General features: G+C 42.2%; 1 protein-coding gene across 1 annotated transcript in view; it reads left to right on the forward strand.

The window, feature by feature from the left end:
- Positions 1-23759, forward strand: part of SHMT2 (serine hydroxymethyltransferase 2) — a 212304-nt gene that overhangs the window by 61180 nt on the left and 127365 nt on the right. Inside the window, exon 2 of the mRNA XM_044083621.1 lies at positions 15495-15695. Coding sequence (XP_043939556.1) covers positions 15667-15695 — 29 coding nt within the window. The 5' untranslated portion in view covers positions 15495-15666. The remainder of the gene's footprint in view (positions 1-15494; positions 15696-23759) is intronic.

A 23759-nucleotide genomic window follows, 5' to 3' on the forward strand; every position in this document is an offset into this window, starting at 1 on the left:
AGAGGGTGGATGTTGCATGTTTATGTTCATACTGTTTCACCTAAGCAGGTGCAAAATCCTCTGGCTTTTTTATTTGATACTTAAGACAGCTGTGCCCTAAACTCATTTCTTTTTTCCAGTGTATTTACCTACCTACCTGCGTAGTGATCTCCATATTTCTGTAAATTAGAAGAAAAAAATGATTTAGCAGTTTCATCTTAGGTTCATAGGTAGGTACTAGGCTATCTGCCCGAAGGCATTTATAAGCCTAGCCAGAATTTGTTAACTTTCGCCACCTCCTTAGATTAGTTCCCTGTGCCTGTGTCCAGCAGAGCCACTGAAGTGATCCCCAGGGTAAACTTTCTGTTTCCCATACACTCATCAAGGTTTCTCTTGAAGAGTGTTAGTGAGGAGCTCTGCCTGATGTAGATTGGAATCTTGTTCCAAAGTATGGGAAGTCTCTGGGACAGGAATCTATCCCTCCAGCACATCCTATTTATTGTTGTGGTGAGGTTTAGATCCCTAGAGCATGGGGCTCGAGGGGATATGGTTTTCTTTAGGTGGACCATGTCCATCAATTCTGGGTTGGACATGGCCTTGTATGTCAGGCAGAGAATACCTTTGAGTAGGCGGTATGCAACAGAGTACAGCTGGAGTTTCTTCAGTCGAGCTGCATAGGGCATCTGTTTGAGGCCAGTGATCCTCTTGGTGAGGTACTTCTGTGGTCTTTCCAGCTGTTGCAGGTGTCTTGTAAGGTACATCCTAAATGGGGCGTTGTACTCTGATGGGTCTGATGAGTGATGAGTAGAGGGGACAATGACCTCTTTTGATCTGGATGCGAATCCTTTTGTGATTAGGTGGGCCACATAGAAGGATTTTCTAACCACTTTGGCAATGTGATTATCAAAGTAGAGATTACTATCTACTTGGGTCGCCAGATCCCTTATTACGTCTTCCGTATTTAGGGGGCTATCACCTATGTGGTAGTTTGTGGGTACTTTGTTTTTTCCAAAGGGGATGACTATGCACTTTTTGGCATTTAGCTTGAGGCCATGATTTTGACACCAGGTATCTGTCTAAGTGAGACCCTTTTGGAGGATGTCTGTGTCAGCCAGAGAGTCAGTTTTAGCCCTTAGTTTGCAGTCGTCTGCGAACTTGGTCAGCCATAGTCCTCCTGTGCTTGCCTGTACCTCTGAGAAGTATATGCCGAACAGGAGGGGTCCTAGGACTGAGCCATGGGGAACGCCACTTGTAACCGGTTTAGAGTCGGACCTAACTCCCGCAACTCTCACCATGTGGTTTCTGTCCTTGAGTCAGTTGGCAACCCATCTTGTGACATAGGAGTTTATGTTCAGGCTGGTGAGCTTGTCTATAATACCAGAATGGGGAATGGTGTCAAAGGCTTTTGCGAGGTCTAGGTAGGGCTGTGTGTACCACCTTTCCCTCGTCTGTAGCCTTGCTGTTTCAAAGAAGTCCACCAGGTTTAAAAGGCATGATCTGCCCTTAACAAAGCCGAACTGGGTAGGGTCCAGTGTTTGGAGGTTCCCAATGTCTCTGTTAATGAGTTCCATGATGATGCACTCTATAGCCTTGCAGACCAAGCTAGTCAGGCTTATAAGGCGATAGTTCCTGGGGTCTATTGTGGCTCCACCTTTGTGGAGCGGCATAACCATTGCTGTGCGCCACTCTATGTAGTCTGTGGAGAGGCTGAGTTTGAAACGTGTGTTTAGCATATCTGTCCTACTCTGTTTTCTTGGTGTACACCACGTTGAAGTAGAATTAATTATCAATATACTTTCTTGAGGATTCCCCCCTTGCTCTTTCAGATGTGACAAGTGAATGTGTATTTTCCTTGTCAAGAAACGTATAACATAGCAAGATACCAGTAGCTCTTTTTTTAATTTTCACACGTACACAGAGCTTTTTACTCTGTATGTCACTTACAGCTGCATACTCTCCCTCCTTTGGGGCCATAAATCTGATGAGCCTTTTGTAGTCTGAAGGTGAAGAAGCCTGATAATCTGATAATCCCGGAGATCAGATTTACTTAATTAGCTGAGTTTTGCAAGCCAGGAAATAATATACTCTGGCTGAGTCAGGGGAGGATGGAGGGAAAAATAAAAAAAACATCCACTTCTTAAAAAGATTGTATTACCTCAGTTATTTCTTTACATTTCTGCAAGAACATTTTACAGATCGTATACAGAGCACATACATATTAAACAAATGTAAAAGTAATTGTAAAACAGTCACTGGAATTTTTATTGAAGATTCTAAAACAATCACTGGAATTTTTATTGAAGATTCCAAAACTTAATAGCATTTCTGACTACTTCCATTCTAAGTGAATGAAATTAAATTCTAACAACAGAGATTTAGGGCAAATTAATTTTATCGATTGTGCCATTACACTGCAATCTGAGCAAAAAGTAAACAAGAAAACAAGCTCATGTCAGCATGTCTGCAACCATGAGGGCATCCACAATTAGAAAATGCAACAGTTAAAATAGCTATGTATTGTACTGCAAGAGGTGTGGATTGTGCAAATCCTCATGACAAGATATTTTTTGTTTTAAGCTTTTGCCCATAGTGGACCATTAAATATTTAATTTTGAGAGATACAAGATGAGCAGTAATTCATGTATAGAATTAATATTTTTTTTAACTGTTTTATGACTTGCAATTGAGAGCTTCCCTGTTTGAGTGGTGTGGTGTTGGAATGGTCATAATTTCTTTGTGTAGCTAATGCAAGGGTTTAAATAAAATAATTACCCAGTACCTATTTACTCCGTACATGTTAGGTGGGAGCTAAGGTAAAGTGGGCAGGAATGGGGTAGCCATATAGATGTTAGCTGTGAAACCAGCAAGCTAAGAATACCAAACCATTTCCTTTTGAGAATTCATATTATAAGAATTCATTACATAGAGAAAGAAAATGTAAGTGTTTTTATTTCTTGTTCTGATTTCTAATTCATTTTAACAGTATATATCCTTAAGCCTATATTAGTAATTTCAGTATATAATTGCACTGCATTTTGTTGTTTAAGTGGTCTAACTGTTGGTATTTAAACCCCAAGTCTCATTCTTTTATGTACTGAGTATATGTCAGGCTGGTTCAGGACAAGTCTTTGGATTAAGGCAGTTCCAGGCCAGTCAGCTCAGAAATAAGGATCTAATTGATTTTCCGTCTCACTCACCCTGTTGTAGTTGTGTTCTTAAACCCAGTGTATCTCTTGCCTGCCCCTTATGATTTGACAACCTGATTCACTCATTCTTCCTGTTCAGTGGCTGTAGACAATAAACGTATAATATCATTTTGCAAAGTCTCTCCCCTTAAACTACTCAAAAGGCAAAAAGACCTTTGACAAAACTGATTAACATTGAATGTACTGATACTGCTTGCACTGATTTCACTATTAAATTAGTGCATTTTTTTACTATAATTAGTTTACTGGTTCTTGCTGGTGGCAGAAGAAGGTTTCCAGGATAGTTGTTTTGTACTGAACTTTAAATACTCTGTAACGTGTCCACCCAAACATTTATTGTAAGACCAAACTCCAAGCAGTTATAGTTAACCCCTGCCCCCAGAGTCATTCCTGTTGTGGACCAGCAGTTCCCCGCAGCTTCTCTAGCCAGCCTGATTGAGATGGGCATCTCGAGACAGTGTAGGAAGCGTCTCCGTTGCTTATTTTAAAACTGTCTCGCTATGTTAAACTCATTTAACATAGCAAAACACTAAATAAAAGCAACGGAGATCTTGCTTTCTCCGTTGCTTTTTTTTAAAACACTGTCTCGCTATGTTAAATGGGTTTAACATAGCGAGACAGCTTTAAAATAAGCAACGAGCTCCGTTGCTTATTTTAAAGCTGTCTCGCTATGTTAAACCCATTTAACATAGCGAGACAGTGTTTAAAATCGAGTTATACTAATGGAAAAAAGTCCGGGCGACCGGACCTTTTTCCATTAGTATAACTCGATTTACAACGGGCACACTGGCCAATCAGCGTGCACGTTTTGGGGGGATCATGGTATAATAGTGAATTGTACTTTGTACCTCAAAAAAAAAAAAAAAAAAAAAAAAAAAAAAGCACGTCAGACATTACATATGATGCTTCAGGCACTATTGGCGCTTTGTATAATATCGATAAATCTCAAAAAGGTAAAGAGATTCTAATGTTTGAAGGGTACGTGTATCATTTAGAGAAAGGGTTAAAAACAAGAAAGTAGTGGCCATGTAAGTACAAATCTCGACAGAAATGTAAGGTTAGAGTTGTAACATCATGTGTAGCTAGTGGTGAAGAATTAATAAAATCAGTTACACATAACCATACCGGAAACCCTTCTGAAACACAAAAGTACTTGGTTTGTCATGGTTTAAAATAGAGCACAAGTTTATCAAGAGATGCACCCTGCTTAATTGTAGATGATGTTATGATTTCTACATCTTTAGATTTTGCTGGTACACTTCCAAGCAGAAAAGCACTTTTTTACAGCAAGTAAACAGAGTTCAAAGAAAGGGTCTAAATGTAGTTACTGATGGCTGCTTAACACTGGATAACATTGATTTTAGAAATTACCCTTTAAAGTTGGTTATTTTATTGAGAAAAGACCGTCTGATGTAGTAACTGACAGTACTGTTCTAGTGTTTATAACTGAAAATATCTTGCTTGATTTGAGTATTTGGTTAATGGATGGAACATACTTTTGTAAAGGAACTATTTGCCGACAATTATATAGCATCCATGGTTTGGTAAAATATGGAGGTTATACTAAGTTTGTGCTTCTCTTATATTGTCTAATGTCTAAAAAAATGATTAAAGTCTTGCAATCTGATGTGGCATTGTGTTTTCCATTCACTAAGTACAAATGGTTATGAAAGCAATGTTAAATTCATTTTGTGTGATACTGAAATTACTGCAGTAAAGAGTGTGAGACTTAGTGTTAACAGAGCTGTTACTAAAGGTTGCTTCTTCCACTTTGGCCAATGTTTATGGAGAGAAGTTCAGTCTCTAGGTCTAGTTTCCTTCAAAAGTTTTCAATTGTCTGTAAAAAGTCTGGCTGCATTAGCTTTTCTGTGTGAAGATGAAGTATTGCCAGCATTTCAAGCTGTACGGGAAAGTTTTCCACTTGAATGGAAAGAGTTAATTAAGTACTTTGCTGATTGGTATATCCTAGGAAAGGCATGAAAATTTAGCACCCACAGTACTTCTTTTGCCAGGTTTCCACCTCTTTTTTTTCCAGTGTCATTTTGGAATGTTTATCAATTAAATGCATTGTTTCTACCAAGAATACAAAATTCCTTTGAAGCATGGCATAGAAGGTGAAAATGGTTACAAGGAAAGTATACTACAGATTTATCTGTTCTAGTTTCTGTTTTAAATTGGCTAAGGCTCTTGCCACCCCCATAGTGCCTTTTTTAGGCAAGGCTCAAAAGACAAACCCACCTCCTTAGAAAACAAAAATGGAAAAAAACTAAGGGTAATGCTGCTCAACGCCAGAAGTCTAAATCTCAAGATGCAGGCACTTGATGCACTCCTCAGCATGGAGAACATCGACGTCTGTGCAGTAACTGAAACCTGGTTCAAGGCTCCTGAGAGCACCCCAGCACTACCAGGCTATACCTCGTATCATGCTTTTCGGGCCCATAACCCGGGCGAACCACAAAGGGAGGGGGAGTGTCCATATTCATAAAGGACACCCACACCTCCAGGTTAGTAGCAACACATGAAGCATCAGTGACCATACTGGTGCAACTAACCATAGGCAAAACTGCTATACAACTGGTAGCATGTTACAGACCACTCTCCCAATCTCAAGAACCCCACTCAGCCTTCCTGAAGACATTGGAGGATATGAATGTATCACAAAATACCATCATACTGGGAGACTTCAACTACCCAAACATAGATTGGGTACATTATTCTAGCCCTAATACCCTAGCCCAAAGGTTCCTGGAATTCATAAATTCAAATGCACTGGAACAACTAGTCACCTCTCCCACTAGGGGAGATAATATACTAGACCTGATCATCACAAACATGGGGACAAAATGCTCCACACCAGAAGTATACCCTCACTAGTGAGATCTGACCACAAACTAATCACCCTGGATATACATATCCCACCTCCACCCCCAGCACAAAAGACCACAGTGAAAAACTTCTCAAAAGCAGACTTCACTCTTCTTAAGACTGAGATGGTATTCTTTAAGCCCACTGTGCCAGTGGATACCACATCCCACAATGCTGAATCCTTCACAGATGCTTTCTATGGACATCTCCAAGAATGCATGGATCATGCAATCCCAAACAAATCCAAGTCCCTCTCCACCAAATGTAAGCGTCCTGTCTGGTGGACCTCAGCCATAAACAAATTGTATAACAAAAGAAGGAAGCTACTGCACGTCAGAGCGAAATCCCATGAAGGGAAGACATCTCTGATCAACATTAGCAGAAAACTACGTTCTCTCATAAAAACATCCAAGGCAAACTTTGGGAGAAAAATCACTAAGGACACTAAAGATAACCACAAAGCCTTCTTCAGCTATGTTAGAAACCTGGGCGGAAACCCTCAGATATGCTCAGAGTTGGTTCACAACAACAAAAAATACACTGAACCCACAGATATTGCTAACATTCTGGCTGATAGGTTCAGTGCAAATTTCTTGCCTCCTTCACCCCCAAAAGAAGAAATACTTATCCCAGCTGAATGTAATCTCCCTGTCATCTCAGATGTCCAAGTGAGAACCACCCTAAACAAAGCATCAATGGGACCTGACGGTGTCCCGGGGTGCGTGTTACGTGAACTCCAAGGGAAGCTAAACCCACACATAAAAATGCTACTTAACCTTAGCCTTACTTCGGTATATGTACCTGAACACTGGCGTACAGCAACAGTGGTCTCACTCCACAAGGGGGGTGCCTCTACAGACCCTGGAAACTACCGCCCCATAAGCTTGACTAGCCTGGTCTGCAAAGCTATGGAAAGAATCATTATGGAACTCATAAACAGAGACATAGGGGACCTACAGATGCTTGACCCCACCCAGTTCGGCTTTGTAAAGGGCAGATCCTGCCTTTTAAACCTGGTTGACTTTTTCGAAACAGTCACTAGAGCCATTGATGAGGGCAAAGCAGTCCATACAGCATACCTGGACTTGGCTAAGGCCTTTGACACAATACCCCACTCGGGCATCATAGATAAGCTAAACAGCTTAAAAGTAAACCCTTATGTCACTAGATGGGTTGCAAACTGGCTAAAGGACAGAACCCATAAAGTTAAAATCGCTGGAGCAATGTCAGACTCAAAGCCAGTCACAAGTGGTGTCCCACAGGGATCTGCCCTGGGACCCCTCTTGTTCGGCATTTATTTCTCAGATGTTAAAGCAAACATGGGAGGGCTGTGGCTGACAAAGTTCGCAGATGACTGCAAACTAGGTGCCATAGTCGATACACCAGCAGATACACACATCCTTCAAAAAGGCCTCACTGAAACGGACAACTGGTGCCGTAGTCACGGCCTTAAACCAAATGCCAAAAAATGTATAGTTATCCCTTTTGGAAAAAACAAAGTACCCACAAATTATCACATAGACAGCAACCCACTGAGTACGGAAAAAGTAATCGGAGACCTAGGGACCCAAGTAGACAGCGACCTCTCATTTGACACCCACGTTGCCAAAGTGGTTAGAAAAACATTCTACCTTGCACACCTCATCATGAAGGGTTTCACATCCAAATCCAAGGATGTCATTGTACCCCTATATTCCTCCCTCATCAGACCCATGATCGAGTACAATGCCCCATTTGGTATGTACCTCACCCGGCACTTGCAACAGCTGGAGAGACCACAAAAGTACCTCACCAAAAGGATCAAGGGTCTCCAACATATGTCTTATTCTGCCAGACTAAAGAAACTTCAGCTCTATTCAGTAGCATACCGCCTGCTCAGAGGTGATCTCTGCCTGACATACAAGGCCATGTCCAATCAGGATCTGATGGGCATGCTCAACCTCAAAAAATCCAAATCCATCAGGACCACGAGAGCTAAAGACTTAAACCTCGGCACAAGTATGAATAGGACATGCTGGAGGGATAGATTCATAACCCAGAGGCTTCCCATGCTTTGGAACAGGATCCCAGTTCGTATTAGGCAGAGCCCCTCACTGAATCTCTTCAAGAGAAATCTTGATGAGTGGATGGGAGATCGTAAGTTTACCCCAGGGGTCACATCTGTGTCACTGCTAGACAGAGGCACAGTAAACTAATTCTATTATATAAGGGGACCTTCACTGTGTCACTACTAGACAGAGGCACAGTATTCTAGATTTTATCTGTACATTTTTGTACCATTTCATGGGGTGGCAAAAGCCACATCACTATGGCTAGGCTTACAAATGCCAAGGACCTCGGTATTCCCCTCTTGTTGTGGAAGCAGCAAAAACACAGACCAACACCAACATATATGGTTGTCTGAGGAAGTCCTGTATGTAGGACGAAAACGCATGTGGTGGATTTACTTTTGGTGAATAAAAGCGTTAATCTAGTGTTGGTCCATGTTTTTGCTGCTTCCACAACAAGAGGGGAAGACCGAGGTCCTTGGCGTTCTTTCTTTTACTTATTGGTACTTTTTGAACTGCCGTTCAACTGTTTTGGTAGGCTTACAAATGCCCCAGGGCAGATAGCCTAGTACTATACTATGAAACTATGAAATAAAGAACAAAATAGAGTTGACAAGTTAAGCATTTATAGGTTGTCCTCCTTCACCTAAAAAGCGTAAGCTTTTAGAAAGGCACAATCAATTGGAATTTGTTTTACAAAACAAAAGCAATTAGAGTTCAATGAAATTTTTCAAAGCTATTGCTACACTTCTGAAAATGTGAAATAATTATTTAAGAAAAAATGTTCTACACCTTTAAATTGCATATTACTACAGTAGGTTATCTTAAACATGGATTGAAGAGTGTTTATTAAGAAAGTTTCATATTTGGAAATGGAAAAAAGATCTTTTTTGAATTATTCACAGATGTTGGGAATGGTGCGTCAGTCTTTTGTTATATTTTCAGTAATATGAGATTTGTCGTAATTTTTCAAAGTTAAGTATTTTCGTTGTTTTGGTCTCAATGTTTTGAATTTCTTTCTTATGGTACTTCAATCTACTGAAGTAGGTCCGTGAGATGTACATATATAATATCCTTGGAGGCAAAGATCTCATACACAGTAAACGACAGCATCAAAATCGTAAGCAGTACATCACACCTCTGCAAGGCCATTGCAATACAGATGATCAGTCACATACTGAGGTTTTAAAAATGAGCTTGCTTAAATTTCGAAAACCTCCAAAATACAACACAGGCACAAAGCACACTCAGCAAGTTAAGCCTACTTTCTTAAGTAGCACAAGGACTCCCAAAGTCACAGATGCTGAGCCCGTAAAGCAGGCATCGACCCAACCAAACATTCTTGTTATAGGTGATTCTATTGTAAGACTTACAGATGTTCCTTTTTATCAGGGTGAGCAAGGAAAGATTGACCATTGCTTGTCTGGTGCCAGGAACCATCAGATCACACACACACACACACACACACACCCTTGAACAACAAGTATCCCTATGTCTGTCATGGCTCATGCTGGTGTCTGTGATTTGAGGTGTACTTCCCTGGACTATTTGAAGAGAGACATGATAGAGCTCTTAGACTGTGTCCAAGGCAGGTATTGGCCTAGCACTGAGCACCATTCTACCTTTTTCAAGGATGGTGCCATGACACGAGCAAAAAATAAGACTAATTGGCTTAGTTTGTGTTATTTAAAGGGGGTCCAGTATTTGTCATTATAGGAGGATATGACTGACAGACCACACTGCTTTGCTGAGGATGGCCTACATCTGTCACCACTAGGGTTTTCATTATTGTCATAGACATTGTCCACCTCCATAGGGCCTTTTTTTAGGGAATGCCAACCTGATAAACCTACCACTATAATGAAACAAGCAAAGGACAATACAAAGGTGCTGTTGATCAATGCTAGGAGCCTAAACAAGAAACTCCACTCCCTACAAGCCCTTCTCACCTTGGAGAACATTGATGTCTGTGTAGTAATTGAGACATGGTTTAAAATAGTGGAGAGCATGCCACCTTTTTAGGGCTGTAACACCTTTGATACATTTAGACTAGCTACTGCACAGGAGGGGAAAAAAGGTGGAGGTGTCTCAATCTGCATTCAGAGGAGACTTGCATCAAGGCTGGTAAAACGGCATGACCAGAGGTGATCTGTGCCTGACATACAAGGCCATGTCCAACCCGGAATTAATGGACATGCTCCACCTCAAAAAATCCAAATCCACCAGAGCCACGAGAGCAAGAGACTTAAACCTCAACACGGATATAAATAGGACGTGCTGGAGGGACAGATTCATCACCCAGAGACTCCCTACACTATGGAACAGAATCCCAGTCCATGTGAGGCAGAACCCCTCACTGACTCTGTACAAGAGAAATCTTGACGAGTGGATGGGAGATCGTAGGTTTACCCCGGGAATCATCTCTGTATCACTGCTGGACAGAGGCACAGCAAACTAATGGGTATAGTATTCTCATCCTAAGGGGTGGTGAAAGCCACACACACTCTGGCTAGGCTTATAAATGCCCTAGGGCAGATAGCCTAGTATGAACCTATGCACTAAAGATGCTTAATGTCGAAATGACCATCAGAAAGGTCCCATGCTATATATATTGGCTAGCTATAGAACTCTCCCAATGACAAAAGAAAGCATCAACATCCATGAACAATTATTAGAATCATTTATTATTAAACCCAATTTCTAGGTGATCTAAACTATCCAACTATAGACTGGGAAACCTACACCACCACAAAAACAGAGTATCCTGGACTTTGACAAATTTTTGTAGGGCATTTGTATTGACAGAGTATCCACTAGGGGGAATAACCTCTTGGACTTGTCCCCTTGCACCATCCCTTGCATGTCTTCATCACTTTTTAGGTCTGACCATAAAGCGGTCTCCTTTGAAATAAAGTTGAAACCAGAGATTCTTTCCACCCAAAGTACCTTTAGAAATGTCTTTAAGACAAACTACTTACTACTAAGTGATATGTTGGCAAGCTTCAAATCTCCTTCAAACCCAGTTAACTCCACTGAATATACAGAAACATATACCACCACACTATACCAGTATGTAAACAGCTCTGTAGATGCAGCTGTACCCTGTAAGGTAAACTCCATAGACAAATCCACATGGTGGAACCATAATATTAACAAGCTTTATAATAAAAGGAAAATAATTTTGACCAAAAGTAAGAAGAGTAATTCCAAGAATGTTGGAGCTCTTGTAAGTGAAATAAACCATTCAGGAGCTTATTAAAATTCATCAAAGCCAAGTTTGGTTTGAGGCTAAAATAGCCACATAAGCCAAGTATAATCACAGGGCATTTTTTAGTTATGTTCTTATCTCAAAGCACAGTGCAGCAATGCACTGAACTGATTGTGAATGATGTTACCTACATTGAGGCTGAAGATTTATCAAACCAACTGGCTGATAAAGTTAGCTCTAACTTTACCACTCTCTTCCCTCTGTCTGTCCTTCGTACACCTGAAATTGGCTTGCCTCGAGCTGTCACACAAGACCAAGTCCTAAAAGTGCTATTAAAAGCTAAAAATACTGCATCGATGGGTCTTGACAGCACCCCTGGATGCATCATAAATAGCATGAAGCACAATTTAGCCACACCCTCTAACAGCAGTGTTCAATCTCTGCCTCTATGGAGGGTCTATATCAAGTGAATAGAGAACAGCTACAATCATTCCCATGCTTAAGAGGACCTTACACAGACCTAGGCAGTTATAGACTTACAAGTCTGACCAGCCTCAAACGCAGAGCCATGGAAAGACTTAACATGGAACTAATCAGGCAGTACATAACGAACATCCAAACATTGGACCTTTCTCAGTCTGGATTCGTCAAGGGCAGGTCATGTTACAGCAGCTGACTTGTGCTTTACCACTTGCAATGTCAGTTGAGAAGGTGTAGCCAAAGAAGAAACTACTGTTGTCTTACTGTGCTTCTGCGGATGCTCAACTGTCTATGTTGAAAGTGCGTGGAACATGCCAGTACCTCATTTACAAAGGATAATATCACCTTGATAGTTTTGATATCTCTTCTGAGCCTGCAGAATTACTTGGTGTGGTGTAGTTTTGCCAGCTGAACACACGTGATGATTTGCTGTGCATTTGAAAGATGGATGGAAGTATTACAGTTCCAATGTGCCTAGCATGCACAGATTGCTAGCCATTTTAATATGGCAAGCAGATTCTAGAATGGCACATCTTGATTCCATGCAGAGGTGAATGCAGTTCTGTTTGGGGTCTGAATCTGCTGTCTGTTGTGAAATATCCCTGCAGCTGTTTCAGGGCTAAATGTTTAGATCTTCCTGACAATACCACCACAAGCATGCATGCAAATAATAGGAAGGGTTAATCAGGACTTATTGAATATTAGAACTGTGTGCATTCAGTAGGTATGCTATGGTTTGCTTTGCAAGGATGAATTAAAGCACTGCATTTTTTGGCCACTAACTGCTTTTCAGTGTAGTTGAAATAGAGTACATACTACATGCATACATACAGATATTTCAGATATGGCCAATAATGTCTTCCTAGCCTGCCAATGCACTGGAACAAATATTTTCATTATCAGGTTCTTAAAACTGGCTAAGTTTTGGGAAAAGGTACAAGATATTTTTAAAGGTTTATGGAAAGACTTGTTCATTTTAACAAAAGAGATGGTTTTATTTAATATACTGTCAGTAAAAAATCAATAAAATACTTTTTTTCTTATCTAAATTGGACAGTTCTTGCTGTGGCTAGGAAAACTATTACAAGAAACTGAAAAAAATCTTCATAGTCAAAATTTGAAGATTTTCTTATCCTCCTGAAGAACATGGCAATCAAAAGAAACAGAATAAGATTTTCCTAACAAATTTAAGAATAATCCTTTGTTGAAAGTATTAGCCCTCATTGAAACTTTTTAATCTTAAATGTACTTAAGTTAATTTAGTCTTATTATTTTTATGCGTGTCTTTTGTTAATTATTAATAATTTGATCTCTGGCATGTTGTGTATATTGTAAATAGTCGAATTATTTCATTTACAAGCAACATGTTTTAATTTATTCACTTATTTTATTATAATTCAAATCTTGATACACTTTGTAGTTATTTAAAAAATGTTTAATAAAATATTTAAGCAAAAAAAAAAAAATCTGAACTAGTGCTTGCTTTAATGTAATTTGGTAATCTATTCCATGCATCAGCTACTTTGCCAGAGAACCAGTTAGTACATGTCATTCCTATATAATCTCGTGCATAGGTTGTTTGATGAAATTACTCTTTGATAACTACCCCTGCAAATGTTTTGGGTTATCTGTAAGGGTCATATATACATCTGAATAAGATTGCTGTTAAATATTTGTATGAAACATTGTCCAAGTTCAGATATTTTTATCTTTCATAATGGTTTACATTTTCACAGCCATGGATGCCTTTGGTATATTTCAGCTGTATTTTTCAAAATTTACTTGTGCTAGTTTTCTTTTAAGGTTTCCATGTTATTGTTACATACTGTAGTTTTGGTGTGATGTAATTTGCAAACAACAATTTCATCATTTCTGGTTTCCTAGACTTTAGGCTACATAAAAATATGTATATTTTTAGAGTTTTATAACTGTGATTAACCAACTGGTTGATTTAGGATCCGAAAAAAAATGAAAGCTGATCTACTATATACCAAGGTCATTAAATTAAGTGCAGGTACAATCACTGCCTGCTGTATTAAATATTCACTCTTCAGTCTGTCTCCCAAATCACATATGCATAGTTTTTGATGCATTTATCAGCATAGTATTCTCCTGTATCCAGATGGTCAGTTTAGTCGTGTTAATTTAGAGGCATGCCCCGTCTGTAACAGATGCAATCAGTTCATCCATTTTAAAGTAATCTGCATACAGACTATAAGACACCTCAGACAAAAAGATAGGTCTGGAAGATGCAACCAAAACAAGAAAGGGCCTTGGACAGAGTAGCCCTGTGGGGCACCCTGACTGTGACCTGTGTGACACATCAGTTAATCAATTGCTCAATGATACTTGCCATATCCTGTTTGTAAGCCAATCTGCTCCACCTAGCTTATCAAGATTACATCAGTTCCTGCTTTGTTATAATGTATTGATTAGTGTTTTGTATATGATGCTATCAAAAGGCTGAAGTTATGTTTATGTAAATTACATGACAGCACACTTTTTTAGTTTTAACTGTTATATATCGCAGAGCAGCATGTTACAGATAGCTGTAGATCTGGTTTCAACATATGCATGCTGTTGTATGGTTTCAAGTCCTAACCTTTACACTTCTTACAATAATTTATCCAAAATAACCACCTCCATTTTTCCACAACAAGAAAGTAAATCTGTTTGACTCTGGGTTGTCATATTCCTCTTTCCCTTAAAGATTGGTTTAACAAGCACAAGTCCCCAGTCTTGAGGAATCTCACCATGCTTAACTGACTTAGTGAGTAACCAGTATAATAGCACTGTAAGTCCACGCTAAACTGTTCTCAGGTCATTATTACTACTTCCATCTCCTCCCTGTGCTTTGTTTGGGCCAGCTTGTGTAGTTCTTTTTTCTGGTTACTTGAATGTTATACCGCCTTTGTGGAGCCAAACTGTTTAGCATGAGAGTTTGTAAATATGTCTGTAGTCTCTTGTGGTTTGACAATAAATTTTAGAATCTGTACCTAGTTTATCGATATGTAAATTTTTGCACCTGCCACATCTTGTATATCTATAAAATGGTTTCCTGTTATGCTCAATATCTTTACATTTTTTGCCAATTTTTCCTGATTTTTGTGTCACACTATTTAATTTATCTGTCCAGTTTATTTCAGTTTTCAAAGTTGGAGTTTGACCTCCTTTTCATTTCTTGTATTTTTTTTTTCATCTTAATTATCTTGTCCTTATGGAAGAATATCCTTCTGACCTTCTTTGCTTAGATCCTGATGTTAAATATTTTATTTTTGAATGTTTAAATTCAGTAAATTTCCCTTTCAAAGTTCACCACATTTCCTCTGCAGTCTTTCCACTGAATGCATCACTCCAACTAGTTTTACATAATGACTGTTTTGCTTCCATATAATGTATTTATTAATCTTTTGTGCACTGGTGTTGATTTCAGTTTGACAGGCTTATCTGGCAGTAATTTAACCTGTATATCCCCATAATCACTGTATAGCAGAGGTGGTAAAACTTTACATGAAGCAAAAATTCTTGATGCATCTCTGAGCATGTAGTTATATGCAGCACTGCTTTGAGGACTTCTCTACGAACTGAAATTCGTGCAACATGATTAAAAAAAAAAAAAAACATATTCAGTGCTCCAGTTCAGAAGTCGGTTAAAACCATTTGCATGCTATTAATAATGTGTGTGTCTACCCTGTTTTCTGTGTTTAGATACTATGGAGGAGCAGAGGTAGTTGACAAGATTGAACTTCTTTGCCAGAAGCGTGCACTGGAGGCTTTTGACTTGGACCCTGCCCTATGGGGAGTGAATGTCCAGCCCTACTCAGGATCACCAGCCAACTTTGCAGCCTACACAGCACTCCTGCAACCCCACGAGAGGATAATGGGCTTGGACCTTCCAGACGGTGGCCAGTAAGTTGAGCAGTTTTCTTCATTGTTTATTGAACTGGGTTGTTAGAAGATTTGGGAGTAATCTCAGAAAAACTGCATCTAAGTATCTCTTCAGACCTTGTCATCTTTCAGCAGATGATTAACAGAACAGTGTGCACTGAGTACCCAGACAGAAACACGAGTCTTACCCGGCCGTATTGTGATACTAAGTAATGAGTAATGACAGTGTTGATGTCTTATGGCTTAGCCTTGGTAAGTTGTGAAATATTGCTGCGCAGCTCCAAAGTGATACTACATTATACATGCCCCCTTGAGTTCCTCTGACAGTTTAGTTCGTCAGTTAAATCCAACTGCCTATGGAAATTGTGACAGTAGTGTGTCCATGTTGATGTCTTCCTTGTTTGAAACCAAAGCAGTTACTGGTTTCACACAGTCCTCCTGGTAATCTGGCTTCATCTAATGCATGTATTGTACTGCCTGTTTTTAGCTGACTTCAAATCAAACAGCCTTCAGGAGAAAAGTTAATGTGTAACATTTTGTTGATGCTGTTTCTATGTATCTGGTGTCTGTGGAGTTTACAGTGAGTGTAACCCCAATGAACTAATTATTACGTTGTTTTCCTTCTGCTTACTTTCCATTGAGTAGCACGTCAGGGTGCGAATACATTAAGCTCAGCTGTTGCACCATTTTCCCCAGTTCTGCCCAGCGATCTGCTTCTCATGAAGACCATTTCTGAAATGTAGTCACATGACACAGTCCATCCTGACTGGGGTTTGCCACAGTACACTGTGGAACATTTAGCCTCAAGGTCCTGCTGCATTTCTGTTGCCTGCTTTGCACTGTTTCACATTAGTTTCTACAGACAGCACCACATACTATAGATGAGGATCCTGTTCTGTCTTGTTTCAACTTGTCCTTCTCTTCAACCATTACATAACTTGGGGCAAGAGGGTTCCACCCTTCTTGATATCTGTAGTTTCATTTTTGAGACGATGAACTGATTGCAGTGCCAAGTCAGTAAAATTTCACTGTGTTTGCAGCCTCCTTTGTTATTTCCTCCCCATTTTGCTGCTGTAATTTCTAATATCTTGTATACTGTTACTTTCTGTTGCGAGCCTTCACATTGGAAGTGGGGCAGTTACACACTGATATAGCAGTGATCTCTTCCTTTCTAGAAACCCCATTTCTGTCTCTCGCTTTCATCCCATGGTTATCAGTAGTGTGCCCTGCAAGGGTGCACGATGTCTCAGTCCTTTGTATGATTGTTATAACAGGTATTTACCGGAAGACAAAGATCCAGTGAGACAGAATTGTAGAAATATGATTTCTGTCAGACCACACAAGTCTGCACAACATCTTATCCAGTGTTTACAGGAGATAAAGTTAAATTAGTTACAGCAGGTGTGTAGTTCTTTCAAGGAGGCCCATTACTTAGCCTATACATCAGTTAATTTTTATTTGTATTACCCGATTGGGCTATTCCACTACGCTGTACTAAGAAGCATTTGTTCATTCTTACATACCTGCTTAGGGTCATAGGGAAGCTGGGGCCTGCCTTGGTAGGCATCTGTGTTAAGATACAAAAATTCTGCAATCCTGAAGGTCCAGCAGTCCATCAGTGGAGAAGAGCAGGAGCACGTTTGTGTTTGTGTGCGCGCGCGCGCACGGACACACACATACACATCTGTAGGCAGGACATGGTCACCATTCCACCTACACAGTGCATCTTTTTGATGTTGGGTGAAACTAGAGACACTGGCAAAAACTACACAGGCATAGGAATGAATGTTGGCTTTACTCAGAAAGCACCCCAGTTGAGATAAACTTGGAGAACCGACCATTGTAAAGCAGCAGTGCTAACCATTACACTACAGACACTGGAAATGCATTTTCAGACTGGTACAGGGCAAGGCACCAAATAAGAGTAATGTCTAGCTGTCTTTGCCAGCAAAGTATGTAGAAAGACTGTTTTATTAAAGATATCAACTGTATGCCATTACTGTTGAAGTCTGTATTCTAGAGACTTTATTCAGTTGCACACTGATTTAGATTGATTACAATCAAAGTGCCAACCAGATGACAGAGAGAGTATCTCGATGGTACTTGTGAGCTACATTCAACTAGCCATCCCAAAACCAGAGTTCTGGCCAACAAATGAGTGGGAACACAGTGGCATTATCTTGCTACCTTTCTCTTGATTAGTGGGTGGCAGTCTGACAAAGCAGTGAGGACGTACAGCTAGACATGTACAGGTAGCCAGTTTGTGGAAGCGCATACATTTAGTAGTGAACACCAGTGCACATCAAGCTTAAGGGGCTGAGGATCCCTATGGGGTAACTTGTTACAGTGCATATAATATAGTGTTCCAGGATGTCCTCGCCTCCTCTTTGTCCAGATTCACAGATCTAGAAGGGGCACCAGGACGTGGCTGGTCAGCATTAGGTGTCTCTCCAGAAAAAAAGTCTGAGTAGAGAACAAAAAATGAAACTGGGATCTTGACTAAGACTCTATTTATTTTATTTTATTTTATTTAAGTTTGATGACCGGGAAGTCCACTGGGCCAAGAAGATCCTATTTTCAGTGGAGGCCCAGGGAGAAAAGCTCCACAAATAATTGCAAGTTACATTTCACATGTTACAAAAGGACATAGTTCATACGGGTAATTAAACATTTACTGGTAAGCTCCATGATATTTGCAGTTGGCTTGTCACAGTGTTACAAAAATGAAAAGACATAATTCAATACGGAACTTTCATCATTTAAATAAAGTGAATATTTTTGTTATAAACTCAGTTGTAGGTTTAACATTTCAAAATATATAGCTACTAGCCATTAGTAAGTTAGGAAAATATTATGCATGGAGAGGGTAATAGTATAATTGAGATTGGAGAGTATAGTACAATAGATATTAGAGAGAAAATTAGATGTTATGTAGTCCTATCTCGCCTACATTCTTACCCGTGGGTTCGGAGCCAAATATCGGCTCCGACTCAGCCGATTTTGCTAGCTCAAAGTCTCTCATTGGCTGGGCTAAGAGGGTATCCCATGGTGCACTGCTCCATATCCCCAGATCTCGTTTGCCGCTTGTGTAGCTCAGACGTGGTCTCGCTTGGCTGTGGCTAAGTACATTCTTTTTTGCTATTTCTCTTAGAGACATTTGATAATTCATACCCAAAAGCTATTTTAATAGCTATTTCTTGTTGCTGTCACTGTGTTTGAGTGGGATTGTTGTGTTTTTGGTATCCCTGACTGTTCCAGCGGGCTAGGCCCGTTTTAGTTAGAGGACCTAGTCCTCCCCTCTGTTGTTGGATAAACTTTTGTGTGATTGTGTTTATCTGTGTGTTCCCTAGAAGGACCATTTCAGTTAGAGGTTCTTAGAGTGTGTTTAGTACTGTTTTTTTCTGGTGTTCCTAATTGTGTGTTTTCCCGACCTTTTTTGTAAGTGGTGTACTACTGGTTTCACTAGCGTTAGTCAGAAAATGTCTAAGGATCAGAAGGAGCATAAGCCTTCTGGCTTTAAAAAATGTTCCAAATGTTGGATATAAGATGTCCATCACGGATGGACACTCTGTGTGTGTCTACTGCCTTGGAGCCATCCATTTACAGGTGTCATGTAGCTTTTGCCACACGTTCAGTCCTAGGGTGCTCCAGGAGAGGAAAAATAAGTTGATTTTTTAAAGGGACTTCTAAAACCATCATTTGAGGAAGCTATAGACTTGGCTCCTAATCCTCAGTCAAAATCTAAAGCTTCCAAGGCTAAGAAAAGGTCTCCGGCTCCATCTGCCACTTCGGAGCCTCCGGAGAAGATCAGTTTTAGACTCTACCTCCTCGGCTCCACTGTCCTCGGGGCCGCAGGAAGTATCAGTGTTAACTGAATTGGCGTCTGCTCCTATTATTCTTGAGCCCATTCAGAGCCGGTCGCCCAGTGTGAGGCATGGCTCACCTGACAAGAGATCCCAATCTCCATCGCTCTCCTCTAAATCCTCCAGGCTTTCTGATTTGGATGTTGATAGGGTGGTGCAGAAGCTCCTGCAGTCGCCGGTGTTGGCCAAATTGTTCTTGGCTCCGAACCACACAGCTCCGGAGCCAGTTCCTATGACCATTTAGATGATTCCTCCTCCGAGCACATCCTTGTCGTCGGAGCCAGTATGCTCCGCTCGGAGTGATGTCCCTGTGCCAGCTCCGATACCCCTTTGGGTCTATCGGTGCAGACCTCAGCTCCGACCATGTCGGTTCTGTCCACAGGTTTCGGGACTTGGGTCTCTTCGGTCAGGCCCAAGGGGGATACTTCAGGACATCTTTTGGTTCCGAGTCACTCAGTGCATCTGCTCGTGGGACCCCGGTCGTGGCCTCTGAGGTCGGTCCTCGGAGTGGGGGGGGGGGGCTGCCTTCAAGGCCATGCGGAGCGTGCTGGCCAGATTGTCAGCTACATCACCCGGGTCGGTCATCCCGTCCCCCACCACCCCGGCAAGAGCTTCTGACACTCACCTATCCATGGACAGTAGAGCACCAGGCCCTAAGGATACCCCCACGAGCAGTCCCCAACTTTCTGAGGGTCTCCCAGAGTCCGTGCCTGAGGAGCCTCCTAGAAAGAAATTGTGCAAGAGGAAGCACATAGACTCCCAGGATGAGTCTCTCACATCCGATACTGACCTCGAGGAATCGGAATGGTCCCCCAAGTCTTCCTCTGATGATGTTTCCTTCTCCGATATCCTGAAGATACTGAAACAAAGAGAAGACTGGCCTTCCAAAGCTCCTTCCGAGGAGGAGTCAGTATTCCTTAAGGCTTTTGGCGCTCAACCGTCTACCTCCTGGGTGTCTCCACCCTTCGACGAACTTCTTGATCTCATTTGTCGAAGAGTGTTGGAAAACCCCGATTCTGTGGAGCCCATGCCCAGGCGTCCCAACAGATTCCTGTCCGCACCCCAGGGCAAAGAGTTTCTGTCAGAAGGAGTCCCTGTAGATGCCATGGTGGTGGCGGCAGCCACCCAGAAGGAAGTTGCAGAGTCTTCTTCATCGGTCCATCCTCCTAACAAGGAGTCTAGGACCATGGACCAGTATGGGAAGCATACCCTATCTTCAGCAACCTTCACTTTACGGTCGCTGAATTATTTGTGTCACTTCACTCGGCTCCAGAGAGATCTCCTCACAGTTGGAAGATACTCTTGTGGGTAACATACCTGAGGCGGTGGCCCAGACGGTCAATACACAGGTTTCTACCCTCAGCTCCATTGCAAACTCATCCATGTGGCTCATTTCGTATGCAGCCAAGGGAGCGAGTAGGGCAGCAAGCTCAGGGATCGCCCTTAGAAGGCAAGCCTGGCTGCGCCTGTTGTCACTTTGCAGAGGCCTTCAAGTCTTCCTTCACTGACTCCCCATTTGACGGTTCTTCCTTGTTTGGGACCAAAGTGAAAGACACCCTCACCAGGTGCGAGCAAGAGGGAAAGACCCTGTCTGCCGTAGGGGTCAGTTTTTCCCTTCCTTCTAGGCCTTATCCCAAGGCCCAGCGGGGGAGGGGGGGGGTGGTTCAAGAAATCACAGAGGTTTTTTCCTGCCGCACAAGGTGAACCCCCCTCCAGAGGCAGGGGGGGGTTACTCATGGAGACGTCGCCCCAGAGGCAGAGGGGGCCCCCGCAGTTCTGGAGACAGTGACTCCTTCTGTGGCTCTCCATACTCTCATTCATGAGGGTGTGCCCGACTGCGCTTATCCGGAGCCAGTCGGGGGGTCGAATTTCCTTATATCCGGAAGCCTGGGAGAGCATTACCCAGGACGGATGGGTATTAAGGATAATTTCCAGAGGTTACATCATTCCATTCTCTTCAGTACCCCCGCCAATCAGAAAAATCCCAGACGTTCCACCCAGTTAAAGGGATGCAGCAGCTTCAGAGGTCTCCCAGCTGCTAGAAAAAGGAGCCATCCAACGAGTCCCCTCAGACCAAATCGAATTAGGGACTTACTCGAGATTCTTTTTGGTGCCGAAAAGAACAGGGGACCTGAGACCCATTACTAGGTCTCAGTCAACTCAACAATTACGTACACAAGTCCAAGTTCCATATGGTCACACTACAATCAATTCTCCCATTGTTGGGAGAGGAGGTATGGATGTGCTCCATCGATCTCAAGGATGCTTGCTACCATGTCAAAATGGACAGAGCATCCAGGAGTCAACTACACTTCCGGCTGGGAGCCAGTCACTTCCAGTTTCGAGCCTTGCCCTTTGGTCTCCCCACAGCCCCCAGGGTGTTCACCAAATGTATGGCAGTGGTTACGGCTCACTTGAGACGTCCGGGATTCCAGGTGTTTCCGTACCTGGATGACTGGCTCCTTATTGCCCCCACCAGGCATCATCTAGTTCAGACCAGGGACGCTACCATCAGTCTGTCACCAGTTGGGCATAACAATAAACTGGGAAAAATCTGCCTTATTGCCCTCACAATGTGTCACCTTTATAGGAGCAGAGTTGGACACCATTCGAATGCGAGCATTTTTACCACATCACAGTATTACAACAACAAATATACATGCTGATGCCCCTGAGACAAGCGAAGGCAAGACTGGTTCTACAACTTCTAGGGACCATGGCGGCAACTATCATGTTGTCCCTCTGGCGAGATTACACATGAGACGACTTCAGTGGCTCCTCTTTGTCCAGTGGTCTCTCCAAAGACTCCCACTATCTCATCCCATCTTACTCACAGACAGGTGCAAGCAGGACCTGCGTTGGTGGCTGTGCACCAACAATTTGAATGGGGGAAAGCCCTTCGTTCCTCCCATCCTTGTTGCCACAGTGACCACGGACGCCTCCCAGATGGGGTGGGGGGGCATTATCTCGGCAGGACAGTCCAAGGCACGTGGCAGGAACACGAGATACATTTGCACATAAACATCCTGGAGATGAGAGCAGTGCTTCTTGCGTTGCAGGCACTTCAGGAAGTTCTTCCTCTAGGGACTATTGCGATACACTCAGACAACATGTCGGTAGTGTGGTATCTCAACAAGCAAGGGGTAACCCCGTCTTACCCTCTATGCAGAGAGCTATGCGAGTGTGGCATTGGGCAATAGCTTCCCAACGGTTTCTGGTGGCAACGCACATTCTGGAGAAGTCCAACGTAATAGCGGACAGGCTAAGCAGAGCAATACTTATGCCTTACGAGTGGTCCCTGAATCGCCTGGTTGCAGAGCGAATCTTCAGCAGATGGGGTCAGCCTTGCTGCGACCTTTTTGCCAGCACTCTCAATGCGAAATGCAGCAACTACTTCACGCTGATCCCCCCACAGGGGGAATCACCCAGGGACACACTGGTTCACGATTGGCCCTCCGGTCTGCTTTATGCTTTCCCTCCATTTCCCCTTCTCTCTAGGATGATTCAGAAAGCGTAATCCTTGGGAAGCAGAATGATTCTGATTGCCCCACACTGGCCTCGTCAAGTATGGGTCCCCTTTCTTTAACCATACATTGTGGACACTCCTTGGATTCTGGACCCTCTACCAGATTTACTGACGCACATGTCGGGACAGTTCCACCCCTCTCTGAGGAAACTCTGGTTGACAGCTTGGCTACTCCACTTCCATCGCTAGTCAGACATCATAATTTTTCACCAGAAGTGGTCCATATATTATCGTCCTCTCATAAGCCATCCACTAGAAAGATTTATTCTAGCAAATGGAAAAGGTTTTCTATCTGGGCTCATACTAGAGGCATTGATCCTTACACAGCTTCAATAGATTCAGTTCTGGAGTTCTTGTCTATGCTGTTCTATCAGGGGACGCATCCGCCACCATCAAAGTCCAGCTGGCGGCGATATCTAATTTCCACGTAGCGAATGAACCTAGCCTCATGGCACACAGACTATGCAAGGCATTCATTAAAGGTACTCTGTTGCTTCGTCCCCCAGTGTCCGAACCTATCATGCCCTGGGATCTCAATTTTGTTCTACAAGCCCTTACTCTACCACCGTTTGAGCCTGCAGCTACCTGTGAATTAAAATTCTTAACATGGAAAACAGCATTCTTAACAGCAGTCACTTCAGCAAGGCGGGTCTCGGAAATTCAAGCCCTTTCCATCACACCCCCATATTTAATCTT

Source organism: Protopterus annectens, chromosome 9.part0 (genome assembly GCF_019279795.1).
Source record: "Protopterus annectens isolate FY-2018-M chromosome 9.part0, PAN1.0, whole genome shotgun sequence".
In the NCBI taxonomy this organism is placed as follows: Eukaryota; Metazoa; Chordata; order Ceratodontiformes; family Protopteridae; genus Protopterus; species Protopterus annectens.